The sequence below is a fragment of the Halichoeres trimaculatus genome, unplaced genomic scaffold, assembly GCF_033239565.1.
Source record: "Halichoeres trimaculatus isolate MK-OKI-2021-1 unplaced genomic scaffold, fHalTri1.1 fHalTri1_scaffold_15, whole genome shotgun sequence".
NCBI lineage: Eukaryota > Metazoa > Chordata > Actinopteri > Labriformes > Labridae > Halichoeres > Halichoeres trimaculatus.
This window is the reverse complement of record NW_027437193.1, coordinates 1,517,765-1,535,824: the sequence shown is the minus strand read 5'-3', so window position 1 is coordinate 1,535,824 and position 18,060 is coordinate 1,517,765. Positions and strand designations below refer to the sequence as shown.

Genomic DNA, 18,060 nt, shown 5'->3' with positions numbered 1-18,060 from the left:
ACTGCTGTAGACGATAAGCTACTCTTGTGATTCGATTTGATTTTTGTGGTGCTGATTCGATTTAAATTTCAATTCTTTGATATTTACGATTTTTAGTTTGCTTTTTTGACACCAGACTATGTAAAAAAAAGTTTAATGATGATGTCCACAGACTAAATCAGGAGCCATATTTTCCTATAAAATGCTCATCACATGAGACAGAGAGAAACATTTCACCCTCTGCTGGAGAAAAGTGGGAATTTTTCTCCAATCCAGTTTATAAACAAAGACTGAAATGAAGAATTTGAATTTGGAAAAAAAAAAACACTTTTTGACAAAGAATCTGATTTTTATACTGTCAAACAAAAAATCCTGATATATCTATTTTTTTCTCCGGCCCCTGAAATCTGCTCTGATTGTTGAACTATTGTTGAATTTAGGAGCCTAAATGCCTGAATGATCTTTTTTCCACCCTGTAAGTTTAACATCTGGTCTGTTCAGAAAGCTACAAAGCAGTCAGGGACTGTTTGTTGATGAGTGTGATCTACCTTGATAGGCTTCCCTTGAAAGGTCTTCACCTCCTCACGGAGATACTGATATGCCTGTTTGAAGAGAGAGTGAAGAAACCAGATTCAGAAACAAAACATGAAACATCTTTGTTAAAGCAATAAACTAAAAAAAAATCCAGACAGATACTATCAGAAACAGGACATGAGGAGATCTGAACAAAAACTAAACCAGGATCATTCCCCAGGACTTCCTCTGTGTCTGATCAGCTGATCTCCTCTGACACGTTCATCTGAAGGTCTCCAGTTTACAGGGTCACTCTTTAAACTGGAACACCGGGAGCTGACAGAGACACACCATCTCTGTTTCCACCAAGTGTTTCAGTTCAGTTCGTCTTGGTACGGTACACATTTTGTGGCGTTTCCGTTGACTATTCCCAAGTTAGCAACCCGTGCCGTCCCACATTTTGGTTCCCTTCTGTTGGGGTGCCAGACTGATCCGACCCAACCCCAGAAGGTGGGGCTATGAACACAGCAGTCTGTAGACTGGTGGAAAGAATCACCCCCAAATGAAGGGTCCCAAAAAAGTGGGACGGTACAGGTCGGTAATATGGGGACCTGTCCCAGCTTTCGTCAAAGGAAACGGCACAAAATGTGTGCCGTACTGAGACGAACCAAACTGAACCACTTGGTGGACACGATGCTTAGGATCCACATGCTAATCACAAAGAAGAAGAATCATTGAGCTTTGATTTCCTGTACTGATCCGTACCGGACCGCCTGATGGAAACAGGCCTATTCACGCTATCAGGCTCAAAGAAGACCACTGTTTAGGAGGTACTAAACCAAGTCCACCAGGACTGGGCTCAGCTTATTGTGGACTGACGACAGGAGGGAAATAAAGACACTGAATCTGCTCCACCAATCAGAAACCTTCAGTTTGCAGGCCCACCAAAGTTCCTTAAGGGAGCACCATATACGCCTATTTATTTATTTATTTATTTAAAATTTTGCGACTATTTTGTTTTGTATGTTTGTCTTTCTTGTTTCTTTCTTTTCCTTCTTCTTTTTTTTTTTACCTCTTCCTAATTTGACTCCTCTTGCCTTTCCCTCAAGTCTTACCTTATTTCAATGTATATAAATACTTTTTTTGATTGTCTTTCTGCAAGAAATCAAATACTTTAGAGAAAGGAAAGAGGATCTTGTTGAAGGAAAAATGATGAAATTTTTCTTTTTTTAAAAAAAAATATTTTATTTTATTTATTAATTATTTTTTCTTTGACGCTGCCTCCTTTTTTTTTTTTTTTTTTTTTTTTTTTTTTTTAATTATTGACTTATTTATGTACCAATTAATTTATTGTCACAGTTGAGGGACACATTTTTTAGACACCATATCAATGACAAAAATGTAAAATATCGTCATCCTTGTGTTGAATTTAAAAAGATTTGTACTGAAGGTAAAACATGATGACAATAAAAAGTATTTAAAAAAGAAAGTTCCTGTAAAGGCGTAAAAAAACTCCAGAAATAACTTTGATGTGCATTAACGATCTCCTCTACCTGCTGTGCATCTGCTTCTGATTCGAAGGTGATGAACCAGTTGTCGTTGTAGGCAAATTCACAGTTGATGAACTTCGGTAAGTTGTCCCCTTTAAACAGAGCCTCGACTTCCTGTGAAACAGAAGAGGAAGTGATGTCATTTCAAATGTGACACGTTCAAAACAGCCTTTCCAATACAGCAGCTATTCACCGTTAAATAAAACATGAAACTGAGTTTTTGGGTTTGATATGTACAGATTTCTCACTAAAGCATGAAAAACTTAACACTAAACACAGTATTTAGTTTCTTTCCAAAAAGAAATTAAAGCTACAATGAAAAAAATAATAATTCTGACTCGTGTCGATGCAACGATCTCCCATCACTGACCTCTATGGGCGTGCTCTCAGGGACCTCTCTGAGAATCACGATGCAGCGGTTCTGATTGGGTCGCACCTTCTCGCCCTTCTCATCCACTTGAACCAACGGCAGAGCTTGAAATTAAAAAACACAGAAGAAAAGATCTGTTGAACAGCAAGCCATTAATGCTCCACTCACATCCCTGAACCACCAAACGAAAGCGCAGCTTAAAGCCAGGCAGGATTTACCCGAGCAGTAAATACGGTTTGGGTGTAAATCAAACACAAGCAGGTAGAAGTTTAACAACCTCTCAGGGGAAATCAGCCCAGAGCTGATCAGAAAGCCACTGAGGGAGGGGAGGGCTCTCTTCTTCTCTACCCCAGGATCAACTTCTGGGTGAGATCACAGAGAGGAGGATTAACCCCTGAAGTCCAGATACTCACATCGTAAAATGTCCACGATCAGCTCCACGTCTGTGCTGAGCTTTTTGACGTGGTCCAGGTTGGCCACTGTCACAATTGGCACATATTGGTCGCTGTCCATCTGGGAAATGAGGTACATGTCACTGGCCAGATTCTCCCTGTGAGGCGAAGAGGAGGGCAGAGAGCGGGGGTTAAGGACGAAGATACGGGCATTCATATGACTCATCGCTGTGATTTCAAATGTCCAAAGCTAACAGGCTAATGAAAGGCTCATGGCTAACGGAAAGGTTCCAAACAACTTAAACTATTGCTATAACCACTTTGAGACACTAGATGGCCTACTTGAATTATTAATATATCACAACACAGCACATCAACGTCACATTGTGTGAAATTTTGACCTGTTTCTGTTTAATTATGCCCAGAAATATCCAGACTCAGGGACCAATTACATTTTATTCACTTACAGTATAAACTCAATGAAATGTTGTTGACACAGAAAACCTGTAAAGATACTTTTTGTACCGAGAAAATTCACAACAGAAACTGATAAGGAAATCGATAAAGAATCAGACCACTAAGCAGAATCAATAAGGGCATCGGTATTGACAAAATCTTATCAATTCCCATCCCTATTCTTGGGTAATAAATTTACCCCAGAAACCAGCCCTGACTGAGGGGTACTACTTTTCAGACGTCCAGGAACTTTAGGGGGCGGGGCTAGCAAAGCAGGGAGGTGGGAATTTAGACTTTTAGACTTAAACATGACGCAGTGGTTCTGATTTTCTTCCGATATGATGCTCGAGAACATGACACTCATCGACAAACAGAACCTGACGGGGGACTCCACTGAGTCACCCCCATCAGCCTCCCTCTGCTCAGGTCGTGGGCTCTCTAATGATCACTGACGAGCAGCTGCTGTGGCTCGTTTCAGAGCTTCTACCCTTTAATGAGTGTAAACAGCAGCTGAGTGATGAAGGGTCTGAGGTCATCGCTCTTTAAACCCACTGACAGGGGAACACCTGAGGAGTCCATGTTTCCCCATGATGGGGAATCTGTGTTTTAAACTTTCTATTTTATCATCAACCATCCATCCCAAACACAACGTCTGTACAGTGGGTAAAGACGACCCGACAGCAGAGTCTATCATGGGGGTCTGCAAACTAGTGAATGATCATCAAAACAAGGAGTTACTTTGAAATTTATGAAATTGTTAGTGTGATGTCTTGGTTTTTTATTATTTTTAATGAATCTGCAAAAAAAAAAAAAATTCCCAGAATTTGCAAATATTTTCGATTTTTTTGAAGATTGCAATTAAAAAAAATTGCAAAACTTTGCAAAATAATTCAAAATTTGCAAAATTTCAAAAACATATATATTTTTTTAAATTTCAAAAATTTGCAAAAATTTCCCCAAATCTTTTTGACATTTTTTTTTATTTTAAATGAACTAACAAAAATTTCCAAAAAGAACAAAAATCCCCAAATCTGCAAATATTTCGATTTTGTTAAAGAATGCAATTTTTTTTAAAAATCAAAAATTTGCAATTTTTTAAAAAAAAAATAAAAAATTTACAAAATTCCAAAAACACAAAAAAATTTTGACATTTCAAAAATTTGCAAAATCTTCCCCAAAAACTTTTTGACATTTTTAATTTTTAATGAATTTGCAAAAATTTCCAAAAAAGAAAAAAAAATCCCCAAATCTGCAAATATTTTGATTTTTACCAAAGATTGCATTTTTTTTTCAAAAATCAAAAAATTTGCAAAATAAAAAAAAATCTGCTTAATTGAAAAAAACAATTCAAAATTTGCAAAATTTCAAAAATACAAAATTTTTTGACTTTTCAAAAATTTCCCCAAAACTTTTTGAAATTTTTTAAATTAGCAAAATGCTTGAAATTTCAAAATTTTGCAAAAATTCAGACAATTTTGTATTTTTCAAAAATTAACAAATAAATATCTTAATTTTCACATTTTGCAAAATTGTCGAAAGAGAACTTGAATTTAATAACATGTATATATGTCACTCAACTCATCATTTTTAGTTTTTAATGTCTTGCCACATATCAAGCTTGTGCATTTAGCCGCATTAGATTCCAGACCGCAGGTCGAAGACCCTTTGTCCCTCCTTTGAGCTCCTAAATCTGTAAGAAACTCACGATTTACCGCGATGCACAGTCATTGAGGCAAACTTACCTGGAAAGACAGAACTCCAAAGTCTTCTTCAGGTGTTCCCTCAAGCCCTCATGGGGGTTTTCCTGCTGGGGATCACTGCCTGTCGACGCACAGGACCAGAAATGTTGCGTTAAATTCATGAAAAACTTAAAACATGAGATCCTGAATATTTTTCTGACAAAATGAAAAATGAGGCTGAAAAGAAAAGGATGGATGCTTTTCTTAAAAATGAAAGTAAAAATGGTTTATGTTTGGCGTTGACTGACACCTGTGGCTAGAGGAGGTATTGTTTCTCCAGGATAAAAACTCCTTTTCCCATGAGCACCTTCTCGTTTTATTCAAAATTACCGTAAAACCTAGAATATAAGAGGTGGTCTGATTCTACAGATATTTAGGAGGGTTTTCTTACACCAGCCTGTTTTGTTTTAATCAACAGACGCTGAATCTTGAGCTCACACTCTGCTCTTGTTTTGTTTGCGACGCTCCCTTCAGGTGAAGGACGCTAAAAGACAAATGTGTTGACACAAAAACTGTCTGGTACTGTTCATGAAACTTTAATGCTCTGATAAATAAAACATGAAACAACAAACAGCTCCTGAGCGGTCACCGTGTTCCTCTGGAAGATAAATCCTGCTACTCCAGGCTGAGCACAGATCTTAACGTCCTGATGTTTTTATATTAACACATAAAAACTCTGTAAACACAAAGATTGATCTGTCTGCCGTCGCTCTGTGACTTTAGGATTGACCCGTCAAGATTCACAGTTTTTAACCTCTAAGGTTTCTCAGACAGACGAGTGAGTTAAAACAGAGACTCTGTCAAAGTTTAGTGGGTAGAACAGAGTCTGCTCACTTTAAACATCAGAAATTTAACAAGAAATTTAATGAAATTAACTTTTATAACACCACACAGCCTGATGCCAAACAGTCCAGAGCTGCAGAATAAACACAGATTCATTCTTTCACATCAACCCCGTAATCAAATATCCATCCAAATGATCAATAAAAGGAAGAAAAACTATGCGTTTCGAGATCAATTTTAAAATTCTTCAAGAAAACAATCAAATTTCCATGATTTAGTTAAAATTCAAGGAGGGAAAAATGACAAACGTTGAAATGAAAAATTTATGTGATCAAATTTTTAATTCTTGTAAAATAAAGAATAACTGTGGGATCAATTTTCAAACTATTAGACAATAAAATCAGGATTCTGCCATTTAATGCTTGTAGAAAATGTTGAACCCTGAGATAAAAGTCAAAAATAACTGGAAAGTCAAAAATTTGTGAATGAATTGTAACTTCTGGGTGAAAAAGGAGGAATTCAGAGATAAAATTATGGCGATTTGTTACGGGGAAAGTCAGGGTTTTGAGTTTGGATTCACTGAATTACAGGGAAAAAATCAGAACTTTGTGGTGACATGAAAAATTTTTGAAGAAAAAAAATACAAATTTGAGATAAAAGTTTCCCCAATTTTATTTTTAGTAATTCATTTTATTTATTTATTTTTAATTATTATTTTTTATTATTTTTTAAATAATTTCTTTTTTTTTCTTATTCTTTTTTTTCTTATTTTAAAATTTATTTTGATTAAAAAATTTAAAATTAACTTTGAGGGTCAAAAAGGATGAATTCTTGGAATAAATTTTAAAATCTAAAAGATTAAAAATTCAAAATTTATTAAAAACCCAAATTGGAGATTTAAATTTTGATTAATCACCTTAAAAACAGGATTAATTCTGAGCTGAGACCAGTTTTAAACATCTAAGAGAAAAAAAATTTAAAACTCTGGGGGAATAAGATTATGGGTTTGAAGACAAAAGTCAAAATTACATGGGACAAGTTAGAACTTGAAGATTAAGTGTTAACTTTTGAGGAAATAAAGGATGATTTCTGAGGTTAGATTTAAAAATCTCAGGTAAAAGAAATCAGAATCCTGAGATTTAATCCAAGATTTTTGTTGAGGGAGAGTCAGAATTCTGCTTGTTATCAGTGAAATCTGACAGAAATCCTAGACTACGGAGTCCTTGGTAAATTCTTTATTTTGACTCTCAGGTCAAAGTTAATACAGATTAATGTTTATGTTCTGCTAAAACCCCAAAACTTTTTCTTTTAGTTACTCTCAGTGTCTTAGGTAAAAAACTTTGATTGGAAGGAAAAGAAACACATGAGATGTTAGCGATAACTTCATGTTTTAACGCCGTCACAGGTTTAACCACAGGTTGAATTCATAAAGTGTTTCTAAAATCTTTCCCTGATTTCATGATGATTTCTGAGAGGAGAGCGTGAGAAGGTGTGTGTGACCTCCTGAATAAAACACACACATCCATCTCTCTGCAGCCTGTTCGCTCCACCTCTGAAGGTTTTCCTGTCCAGGTTACCAAACGCTCGCCCTGACAAACATCCAGTCTCTGAACAGCCCACCTGTGCGCCCTGGTTGCCCAGGCTCGGGGTACTCTGTGTAGGCTGGCTCAGAGCACTCCAGGCTGACGGGGGCCGCAGGAGCCGGCTCGGCCGGCATCACTGAGGCCGGCGGGGGCTCATCTGGGTCGGTTAGTAGGGGCTCCTTGTAAGCCTTGTCTTCAGTGGCTTCATAGCCTGGGACAATCAACAGAGGGAGTGTGTTAACGGCTGACAGTGCATGGGACAGTTTTTACCTTTCCAAGAGGAGCAGAGAGGTCCAACAGAGACCGCAGCACGCCTGAAGCTGGACGATGGTTAAATCTTTTCAGTGCTTTACTTTAAAGCCTGTTTGTTTGGACACCGGACACTCTCCACTCATCAGCTGCTGAGGTTAAACTTCCTGATCTACAGTTTACAGACGTACAGGCGACTCAAAGCACAGAGGGAAAGGCGGGGAAACTGAAGGCATCGCTGAGCTGAAACCTCTGATAAACCTTTTCTCACTCCATCCAAACAAACTTCCTTTAGAAATCCCAACCAAAGCCTTCAGCGTGAATGAAGACGCCGTATTAACTCCAGGAATGACGCAGGAGGCGGTAAAAGCCCGGGTGTCAATCCGAGTCAAACACGGACTAATCTGTGGTTCCTGTTTCGCCACCATACCCCGTAGCCTCTGCGCCGGCTATACTTGGCCGGGCACATTAAAGTGAGTGATTACCATCATTTGTGCAGCCAGAGCGTGGCCGTGGTGGGAATATTCATAGCTCGCGCTAAATTGAGTATGAATGATTCAAGAGGCGTCTGGAGCGTGACGTGAAGGGTGACGTGAGGAGTGACATGAGTGGACGGACACAGGTGGAACAGAGGGTCTGCAGCGAGCCGACATGGAGCGACATGTTGGGTGATTACAAACAAACGGCGTCTGCGGTGAGCGCTCAGACCCCTGAAGCTGAGATGGCAGTAACGTAAAATAAGGGATGTAAAGAGCAGACGTGATGAGCGTCGTCCACTGACCTTCTGGGCCGGGGTCGGCCAAACTATCGCAGCCTTCCTTCCATGGCTGCAGGGCAGCAGTTGTGGTGTCAGCACTCCCGCTGGGGTCCAGGCTAAACATGTGGTTGGCCCATGCTTTCGCATTGGGGTTGAGGTCTGAAACCTTGGCGGATTCCTGCGAACAGAGCAGAGGAGTTAGAGTTAGAGTTAGGAGTCAGAGTCGGCTGGAGAATATGTGCAGATATAACGCTCTTTATCACTCTTTGAGCGTTATTTTTTCAGGCTTTTGTGTCCCTAAACTCAACTTGAACTGCACAAAGGCTCCAGTTTCTACAGTTTCTCTTAAAGTAGAAAGGGACTCTGTGGATCGTATAGAGTTAGATAATTCATTCACCATTTGGGAACAACAGAGGAGAAGAGTCTGGCTAGAGATTTGGAGCCGCGCTGGGCTGGGAGCACCAGGCGTCTTTCACAAGCAGAGCGTAGTGGACCAGAAGGAGTCTAGACCTGGATGAGGGACCCCAGGAGCCAGAAGAAGAGCTTTGAATTTGATTGGAGCTGCCATTGGAGGCCAGTAGCAACAAGGCAGCTTGTTTAAAGCTAAAGCTTCAACAGAAACTAGTCATGTACTGAATATTTCACCACTGAAAATTTTGCAGATAAACACTTTTATCACCAAAACAAGAGTGCTGTGATGACACTAGCAAAAACCGCGGCCTGCACTCAGGCAGTGAGGAGGAGGTGGGTGCGCTTAAAGAAAGTTACTTTAACTGTTTCTTTTGGCTGTGACATTATTTTTCCCTACTCTCTGTTTTGTCCATGGAGTGCGCTTGTTTACGTGTGTCTGTGAGCATCAGGACGGAAATGCCCTGAGTGCGTTGTTGTGACTAAAGTTGCATCCTGTCATGTTAATCAGAAAAAACAAGATTGCGCTGTTAATTTGAGGCAGTCGTGCACGCTGCTTTCTACATCCTCCTCCTTAAAAATGTGACTACTTCTTTTCGAAACAGTGAACACAACAAGCTATATGATTGATCCACTAGGTGGCATCTTATCTCTGCAGTACACACTCTGATTTCCAGACTATAAGTCATTCCGAAGTAGGAGTGGCATCAGTCAAAAAATGTATCATGAAGTGGGAAAAACACTGGACTAATAAGTTGCAGTTGTTAGATACAACTGCAACATGATACACTGAGACTCAGTCGTCACAACTACCTGCGCACACACAAGCGGACAATGCCACCTAGTGTTTTGGCAGAGTATCCCAGAGAAACGCGGACAATGTCATGCCACTACGGTGTAGAGTCAAAAGTTGGGTCAACACGACAACTCTCTTCTCCAAAACTTTTCGAGGTTTGGGAGCAGAAATATCTGACGTGATAAAAAGAAGCGGGAGATTTGTAAAAAGGTCACAACAATCGAACTCCAGATAAATGAACAAACTTTCATTAATATTCTGACTTGAGCAACATGAATCTAACGACAGGCGCTCATCGATGAAGTACTTCCTCCGGTGTACTCCTCAGACCCCTCACAGCATCAAACAGCAGGGCCCGGTCAGGGACCAGGCCTGCAGAGCTCTGCTGCCTGCTGGACATACTCACAGGATCAAAGCAGCAGTTCAGCATGCAGGTCTCACAGGCTAACAGACTGTAACCCAGAGCCGTGGTCAGAGCCAGCGTTTCGCTCAGGTCCTGAGGAATAGCGGGCCAGGCGCTCCCTGTCGATGGAGGAATGAGGCTCCACTGCATCCAATCCATGATTCACACACATGAAGAGTCTAACAGCTCCACAGGCAGGCAGAGGGAGACTCCAACCAGCGTTTTCTGCCTCAGGCCATTACCCAGGCTCTTCAAGTGGCCGCCGCCGCCGCCGCACACACCTAACTGGTCCCCATCAAATCACAGCCGCTGCCACGCTCCGTCTGCTCCCTCCGATCCGAGCTGCTGGCTCGATTCAACAAATGTGATGACAGCACTGAGGCTCTGCTCCCCCGGTGGGCTCGGCTGACGTTGCAGAAGCTGACTGGCTGTCTCGCTCCTGTTCAAGCAGCCGTGTCTGCTGTTGTGTTGTCGCTGTAGCACTGAGTCATTCTCCGGCATCGCACTGGATCAGGAGAGGGCGTGTTAGGAGGTGAACACCTGAGCTCAAAGGAAGCCTGCTCCACTCGTCCACGTGCTCAGTCCAGCCTGAGGCGTCGCTTCATTTAAACCGGCCCTCTCCAGCCTCCGTTTAAACACATCGTTTCACTAACGAGACAAACTCCGGGCTGGGAAACCTGCTCCTTCTCCAGGAGTGGGATGTAAATACAGAATTAGTCAGGATGGAAAGAAAAGAGGGAGATGAGCCTGACTTGGTACAGGAGGAGCAGCAGGATACCTGGTTCCTGGGTCATATTTCACAAAGGCTGCAGGAGGAGTTAACTCAGGATGTGTCTGAGCAGACAGACACACACCCTGTCCTCTGCTAATAAACCAGCCCTGCACTAATGGAGAACTCCCACTCCTGTCCGCGCTGGCTGCCATAGAAACTGCCGCTGACATCACCGGATGTGTACGTTGTGGGGACCGCTTGACCTTTCCAAATTTTAAAATGTTCCTTTCCTTCACAGAGGAGGGAAAGGTTAGCCGCCTCCCTGATCGAGGGAGTATTTTTGGGAGGAGACGAGAGGATGTGATTCATCATGAAGCGGGGACAGAGACGAGTTATTGTCGGTGCCATCGGAGGCCAGCCGGCGCAGCGCTGAGTTTATTGGTCTGCCTCTCTGATGGAGGCGAGCTTGCAGGGGCAGACAGAAATACAGAGGCAGCAGTCGTGCAGGAGTCCTTCAGGGGAGGAAACAAAAACAGCTGAATCTGGTCTTGTCTGTCTGCGAACCTGCAGCTCATCCTTCCTCTCTGACAGCTCCTGAGCACCGAGGAGTCCAAACACCCTGAGCTTCCATCATCGCCACATCGTTACCATCGACAGGTGATGATACATCAGCAAAACTCTCCTCAGCAGGATCACATTCACACTACAGTCTTCTTTCAGAAAACAAAAACTTTGCAGCAGTGGTTATTTCTGTTGCACTGGAACTCCACTCCACCGGGGGGCGCTGTGGGTGCCCCTGTACTGTGATTTGCACAAACAGAGGCTGTAAACAAACACATCTTCACTCCTCAATCTACAAAGCAAAGTCAAGTAAACGGGAAGCACCCTACCAACACCAAAACGTGCCATAACTCGCTGTTCTACAGCTTTTACTCTGTTTATAAAAGAACGATTAAATATCAGAGTTATTAAAGTCTGTTTTTCCTAAACCAAACAAGCTTTATTATCCCACAAATATGAAGTTGACTGCAGTGACACCTGTGGCAAGAATAAAAATGTGACAAGTTGAGCAACATGATCAATATATGTTTCCAAATTCAAGAATTCTTTCAAAATTAAGAAACTTTCACTAGTTTTAAAAATGCCTTTTTGTTTTTTTGGCAGGGTGATTTTTTGAAATGTAATTTTTTGTGATTTTTTTATTTTTGCAAATTTTTTAAATTTCACAATTTTTATTAAAAGAAACGTTCACCAATTTTAAAATTGTCTTTTTTTTGCAGGTCGTATTTTTTTAATTTAATTTTTTGTGATTTTTTTAATTTTTCCTAATTTTTCTTATTTCACAATTTTTATTAAAAGAAACTTTCACCGATTTTAAATTTGTCTTTATTTTGGGTGGGGTGGTATTATGAAATTTAATTTTTTGTGATTTTCCTAATTTTTGCAATTTTTTTAATTTCACAATTTTTATTAAAAAAAAACTTTCACCAACTTTAAAATTTTCTTTTTTTTGGCAGGGGGATATTTTTGAAAAAAAAAAAATTTCCAATTTTTTTTTTATTTCACATTTTTAATTAAATTTTTGCTTTTTTAAAAGATTTTTTTTTGTTACTTAAGCAAATATTTAAAATTTCTGATTTTTTTTTTATTTTAAAAAAAACCCTACATTTTAATTTAATTTTTTAAAACAATTATATAAATACTTGAAATTTCTGCCAATTCATTTGACATATTAAACTCGCATAACACGTGTACAATGTCATAAATTCAAAAACCTTCTTTCAAGAGTTATTCACTATATTATAACTATATATATAAAACTTTACACTCTAGTTTTTTGTGAGGGTCCAGCTGATCTGAGGTCAAATTGCTCCTATGAAAGTAAAGGTTTAAGACCCAAACTCTAGATCTTTTATTTTTAAAAATGAGCTCGCAACAAAAACACACTAAAAATTTTGCACTTCTCAAGAATCAAAGGTTTTACGGGGCACCAGTTCATTTTGCCAGCGACCCACTCAGATCCCACCTGTGGATCATCGTTATGGTCAAATCTCTGTTTTTTAGAGCTGAACACCTTTCCTTTTGTTTCCTGCCCACATACTATGATCACCTCTGCTCTCACAAACACACCTGTGATTGTTCCCTAACGAGGCCTGGTCGTCAGTGTAACACTTCAGATAAAGAGCAGTATCTGATCCCGGTCAGAGCGCTGCTTTCTTCACCAGCTTTAGTGTGTAACAGATTTGATTTAACACACAAGGCTATAAATAGGTTGTGTTCAATTTCTGGTCTGTTTCAAACACATATGTGCAAAGCATATGGTGTATCACTGTGTGTGTGTGTGTGACTGTGTGTGTGTGTGTGTGTGTGTGTGTATGGCAGTGAATAAAGAATGAGCTGGAAAGCACCAGGGTTTGGTAGAGCCACTTGGCTCGTGTTACTACTGCCCCAGTTTGGTTGGAGTGTGGCAGAATCAGATATTTTCTGGACTGATCTTTACAGTGTCATTAATGAAATATTTCCACAGAGATCGCTTTCTCTCACCACAGACTTTGCAAATCAAACTGTTTTCTTTCCACAGAGCAAGATTTGATGATGAAGAATCCAATCTCCTAAAGTGTATCGCCCCAGCCCTAGATATTATGCTTCTTTTAGGTGTTATTCTGTCTTCCTGTTGCCCTGTTAAAATTTTAAAAGAGCTCAAAAAAAGAAGTCACGACCTCTTCGGCACAGGTGGGAAAACTCTCACTATTCTCTGTCAGAAACACTTTGTTTTAGCTGCTGTCTCTTTAAGGCTCCACAAACCCCCTACCCTCGGATTGGCCAGCCCACTGGAGGCCTGTGCCCTGAGCTATGAGCAGACCTTGGTGTTTGAGGCCCCCTGCTCCAACACATTAACCTTTCTACACAGAAAATTTCCACATCCTGCACCTCCAAAAATGTCAAGTTTCCACGTGGAGACGGGCAGACAAACTGGCGCCCCTAGTGTTAGAGGTTAAAAAATCTTGGCATTTCTACGCTCTATAACATCGAGATCACCGTGGTAACCGAGTGATGAATAATTCCTGGGGTGATATTGAGGCAAAACTCAGCAGAGAAAAGGGATTGACAAAAAAAAATGTTATAACAGTGTAAATATCTTTGTCTATTTTAGTACTGTGATACTTTAAAAAGTATAAAAGCCACAAGTATTCCCCGGTGCTGATTCTGTGGGTCACGTTTGTGCAGAAAGCATGATATGTCCTTTAGGATGTCCTCATGTGGTGACATCATCATTTCAGCAAGTCTCATGAACCCCTCATACTTTTTCTAGCGTAAAGAAACAAAAATAACATTAATTAATTAATAAGCAAAATTAAAAGCAAATAAATAAATAAATAAAATGAAAAAAATAAAATAAAAAATAATAAAATTAATTAAATTAAATAAAAATTAAAAATCAAATAAAATATAATAAAATAAATGAAAAATAAAAAAAACTTTTCTAGCATGGTCAAATATTGGTTTGTTTTCAGAGTCATCTCATCGTCATTGCTGAAATCAATACAGTCCCTTGACTTTTTTGTGTGCATTTAAAGATTTTTCTCAGAAACTTGAACATCCTGAAGTGTCAACACTGGAGGCAGTGTCATGGTTTTTTTTACCACTTTCCCCTGCTCTAATTCCAGCTCGTTTGGGACCCAGAGCCTGAAGCATGAGCCCACTGCACCCAAGGAAAGAAGGGGGGGCGTAATCCCATCATTAAACCACAATCTTCACCACAATCTGGACGGTGTGGAAATGACAGCCGGCTCTTTCCGGATCTTTCCGGCTCTTAATGTTGGAACACAAAGGAAACGGGACATTTTTCCACTGCCAAAGGCGATCTGCTCCCTCCTTACCCACTTCCTGCTTCATCTTTCCAATGTGACGAGGGTGACTGAAACCCATCAGAGGAACGTGGAGACGCATCCCTGCACTTTCCTAACACCGGTCCCTGTGAGACCTTTGCCACGCTGACAGGTGAAGGGGTGGGGACTGAAACCTGGGACATTTTCAAAAACTAAAACTCAAACTGAGACTTTTCTTTTACCTTTTCCCAATTGTTTGGGAAACAATTTGAGACAATTTGAAAAGATTAATTACCGTAATGGCTTGAATACAGGATAATGGAGAACTTGACCACACAGAGTTGTGAGTGCTGAGCTAACAGACTATACTGTGTTTGTTTGTTTTTGTCTTTTGGGCCGTTTGTCCCTGTAGAGTTACCGTAGGGTGCTGTTAAGCAGATGCTATTGCTGTAACGTGTCTGGTTGTGTGGTAAAGATAAGTGTGGCTTATAGTGCTTGGCTTCACTGATGCATTGGCGTTCAGCAGCAATTTTTGCTAACCGATGGCTGACGGGAATGATCGGTTGAGAGGATCCGCTCAAATTCCCGAATCACTGATACTTTAAAAATGCCAAAATTGGGTCTAATCCGATACTAGGGACTGTGATCAGGACATCCCTAATTTACACATTGGTAATCTGTACCAAGTGACCCTCCCTATAATCTAATACATGTTTTATAATTTGTCAGTCAAATTAATCTGACACTGACATTCATTGCCTTAGAGGAAAAAGGTTGAAAACCTTGTTTTTAATCTTTCACTATCAACATCATTAAAGCATAAAATGTGAGGTATTCTCTCTCACACACAGCTCACAGGCAGACCTGTGATTAACTGAGCAGCAAACCTGGTATTAAAGAGGGAAACCCTCTAATAAAAGGTGTAGACGGAGTGCCAGGCTCTGCTCTGTTTGGAGCTAATTCCACGTCTCGCTGTGGACGGCAGGAGGAAAAACATGATGTGTTTGAACTTTGCAGAAAGTGTCTCTGGGTTCAGACGGCTTTAAAAAGTGTTGAAAGATAGATTAATAAAAGGGCTTTTAATAACTTTAATAACTTTTCTTTAGTAGCTGGTCTGTATAGTCACTGCCTGTGACAGTCAGGAAGCTCCACTGTGGGTTTGCTTCACGCCTTCACGCTCTGACAGGGAGCCAAACGCACTGCATGTGACGGATACCAACACGCAGGCTGACGAAGAGGGAAATACAAACAGGTCATGGATTATTAAGCCACTAAACTCCTGTTTCTTTACAAAGCTCCTCTCTTTAATAATTTCAGGACGACTTCCACTAGATCAGGGGTCTGCAACCTTTACTTTGATAAGAGACATTTTTCATCAGGTCAGCTGGATTAAATTCATTCAGGAGCCACAAATTCTACTTTATCTTCACAACGAAGACAATAACGAGTAAAATTTACAGACAGTTAAAATCTAGTAAATAATTATCTTAGCAAGACTTTTTTTAATTTATGAAAATGTAAATGTGATGTTTTAGTTTTTAATATTTCAGAATGAATTTGCAAAAAAATTTCAGAAAGACTTTAAAATTTCAAAAATTTGCGAAATTCAAAAAATGTTAACATTTTAAAAATAAAAAAAAAATGAAAAAATGTAACGAATTTCCCAAAAAATATATATTTTTGTTTTAATTAAATAAATTTGTAATAATTTCTGAATTTTTTTGCAAAAAATTCTTTAATTTGCTAAAAAAATAAAAGTAAAAAATTTGCAAAATTAAAAAAAAAAACTGTTAACATTTTAAAAATGTAAAAATTTAAAATAAAATGATGAAATGTAATGAATTTCCAAAAAAATAAAATTATGTTAATTTAATACATTTGCAATAATTTCTGATTTTTTTTCTAAAATTTCTTTAATTTGCAAAAATAAAAATTAAAAATTTAAAAATGTGCAAAAGATTTACATTGAAATTTGGTAATTTACAAGACAACCGAATGATTACATTGATGGTGGATTTATCTGTAAAATTTATGTTCATTAACAAACTGAGAAAATATATGTCCAAAATTTTTTAACTTTAGAAAGTTTGAAAATTTTTAAAAATTGCAAACTAGACAACAAAAATTGAATTAAAAAATTTGCTTGAATTTCAAGTTTTTGTAATTTCAAAATTTGCCAGAGTAAAAAAAAAAAAAAAAAAAAAAAAATTGGCAAACATTACAAACTTTTTGAAATTATACTTGAGTTATACAACATTTACTGATTAAAATGCTCAACTCATCATTTTTTGTTGTTTGCTAATGTCTTGCCACATATCAGTCATGTTTATGAATCCAGCACATTGTCAGTGAAATGAATCCATCCACACAGAATTAAAATCATTATTTTCTTCCAGATTAGTCTTTTTGTAGATGTAGTTATCTTCCCAGGGCTGTAAAACTTGAGGTTAGCCACAGGTGCATGGAAAGTTGGTGGGCTGTTGATGTTGTAGGAGGTGAAGTAGAGCGGTGGCAGATGTCAGATGTTGGGCCTTTGTGGGTGTTTTGTTGACTAGTATTAGGTTGTTTTGCCTTTCTCATACATTTCAATCTTAAACAAGATTTTAATTTCAGGTGAAAGGTTTAAAGACAACTTATTTAAAATGTTTTGATGAGTAAGTTGGTGAGTTTTATTTCCTTTCTCCTATAAGACACTAACACATAAAGAGAATCAGACATCAGAGGAGCTTTCTGAAGTTTCTGAGGACAGATTTTAAAACCTGGGTGTGTTAAAGTAGAAAAACACACAGAAAACTGGTCTCTGAGCTTGCAGAACTTACCAAATGAGAGTTCTCTTTTGCCTCTTGTACTTGCTGCACCTGTGGTTCAGCTACAACTTTCGTGTCCTGGTCAGAAGTCATGAGCCGTCTGCTTCTTGGCTCCTCAGGGAGAAGTCTCTGTGTCACCAAGTAAGCTACAGGGGGGCAGAGGGGACAAACAAGTCAGACTCACCAATGGATGTTGATCACATAACCGTGGCATAATACCAGTTGTGACACGTGTGCGGCGGGAAAAGGCGAGAGGGCAGTGAACCAGAGTTACTTCACGAGAGCCTGTTGAGGAGCGCTGAACTTTAAGGAGCACAGAATGAAGAAAGTGAAGGTTTTCCTGAAAATGTGATCGGTTTTAGGACTCCAGCTTGATAAAACAAAGAAAAGATAGAAAATTCAATCAAACAGTTTGATTTTTAATCTATCTTGAAGTGTGAAAGAAACCTGACGCTGGTTACAGTCTTCAGCCAAGTTTTTTTATCTAGACACAGATTCCAACATTCAGACTCTGACTGAAGTGAAATGTTTTAGGCTCAGGAGAAGAGAGGGATCTACAGATTAAAACGCAGCTGAGAAACTTCTGGATGAGCAGAATCTGAGAAAAATAAAGACAAAATGTGGAAAACTTTATGTACCATTTGTTGGTCGTTGACACCAAACTGGTTGTTTGCAGTGGTGTTTTTCCTACGTGTAGCCATGGTTGAATTGTTAACACACGAGATTTCAGCTG

General features: G+C 39.2%; 1 protein-coding gene across 3 annotated transcripts in view; it reads right to left on the bottom strand.

Moving 5' to 3' along the window:
• Positions 1-18,060, bottom strand: part of larp4b (La ribonucleoprotein 4B) — a 37,829-nt gene that overhangs the window by 6,659 nt on the left and 13,110 nt on the right. For 2 of the 3 annotated variants that reach the window (XM_074688593.1, XM_074688594.1), the window contains exons 2-9: positions 17,340-17,473; positions 8,396-8,549; positions 7,403-7,576; positions 5,003-5,081; positions 2,826-2,962; positions 2,413-2,516; positions 2,046-2,156; positions 528-581 (exon numbers count right to left, since the gene is read on the bottom strand). In XM_074688593.1, coding sequence (XP_074544694.1) covers positions 528-581; positions 2,046-2,156; positions 2,413-2,516; positions 2,826-2,962; positions 5,003-5,081; positions 7,403-7,576; positions 8,396-8,549; positions 17,340-17,420 — 894 coding nt within the window. In that variant the 5' untranslated portion in view covers positions 17,421-17,473. The remainder of the gene's footprint in view (positions 1-527; positions 582-2,045; positions 2,157-2,412; positions 2,517-2,825; positions 2,963-5,002; positions 5,082-7,402; positions 7,577-8,395; positions 8,550-17,339; positions 17,474-18,060) is intronic. The other variant, XM_074688595.1, reaches the window with a different exon arrangement.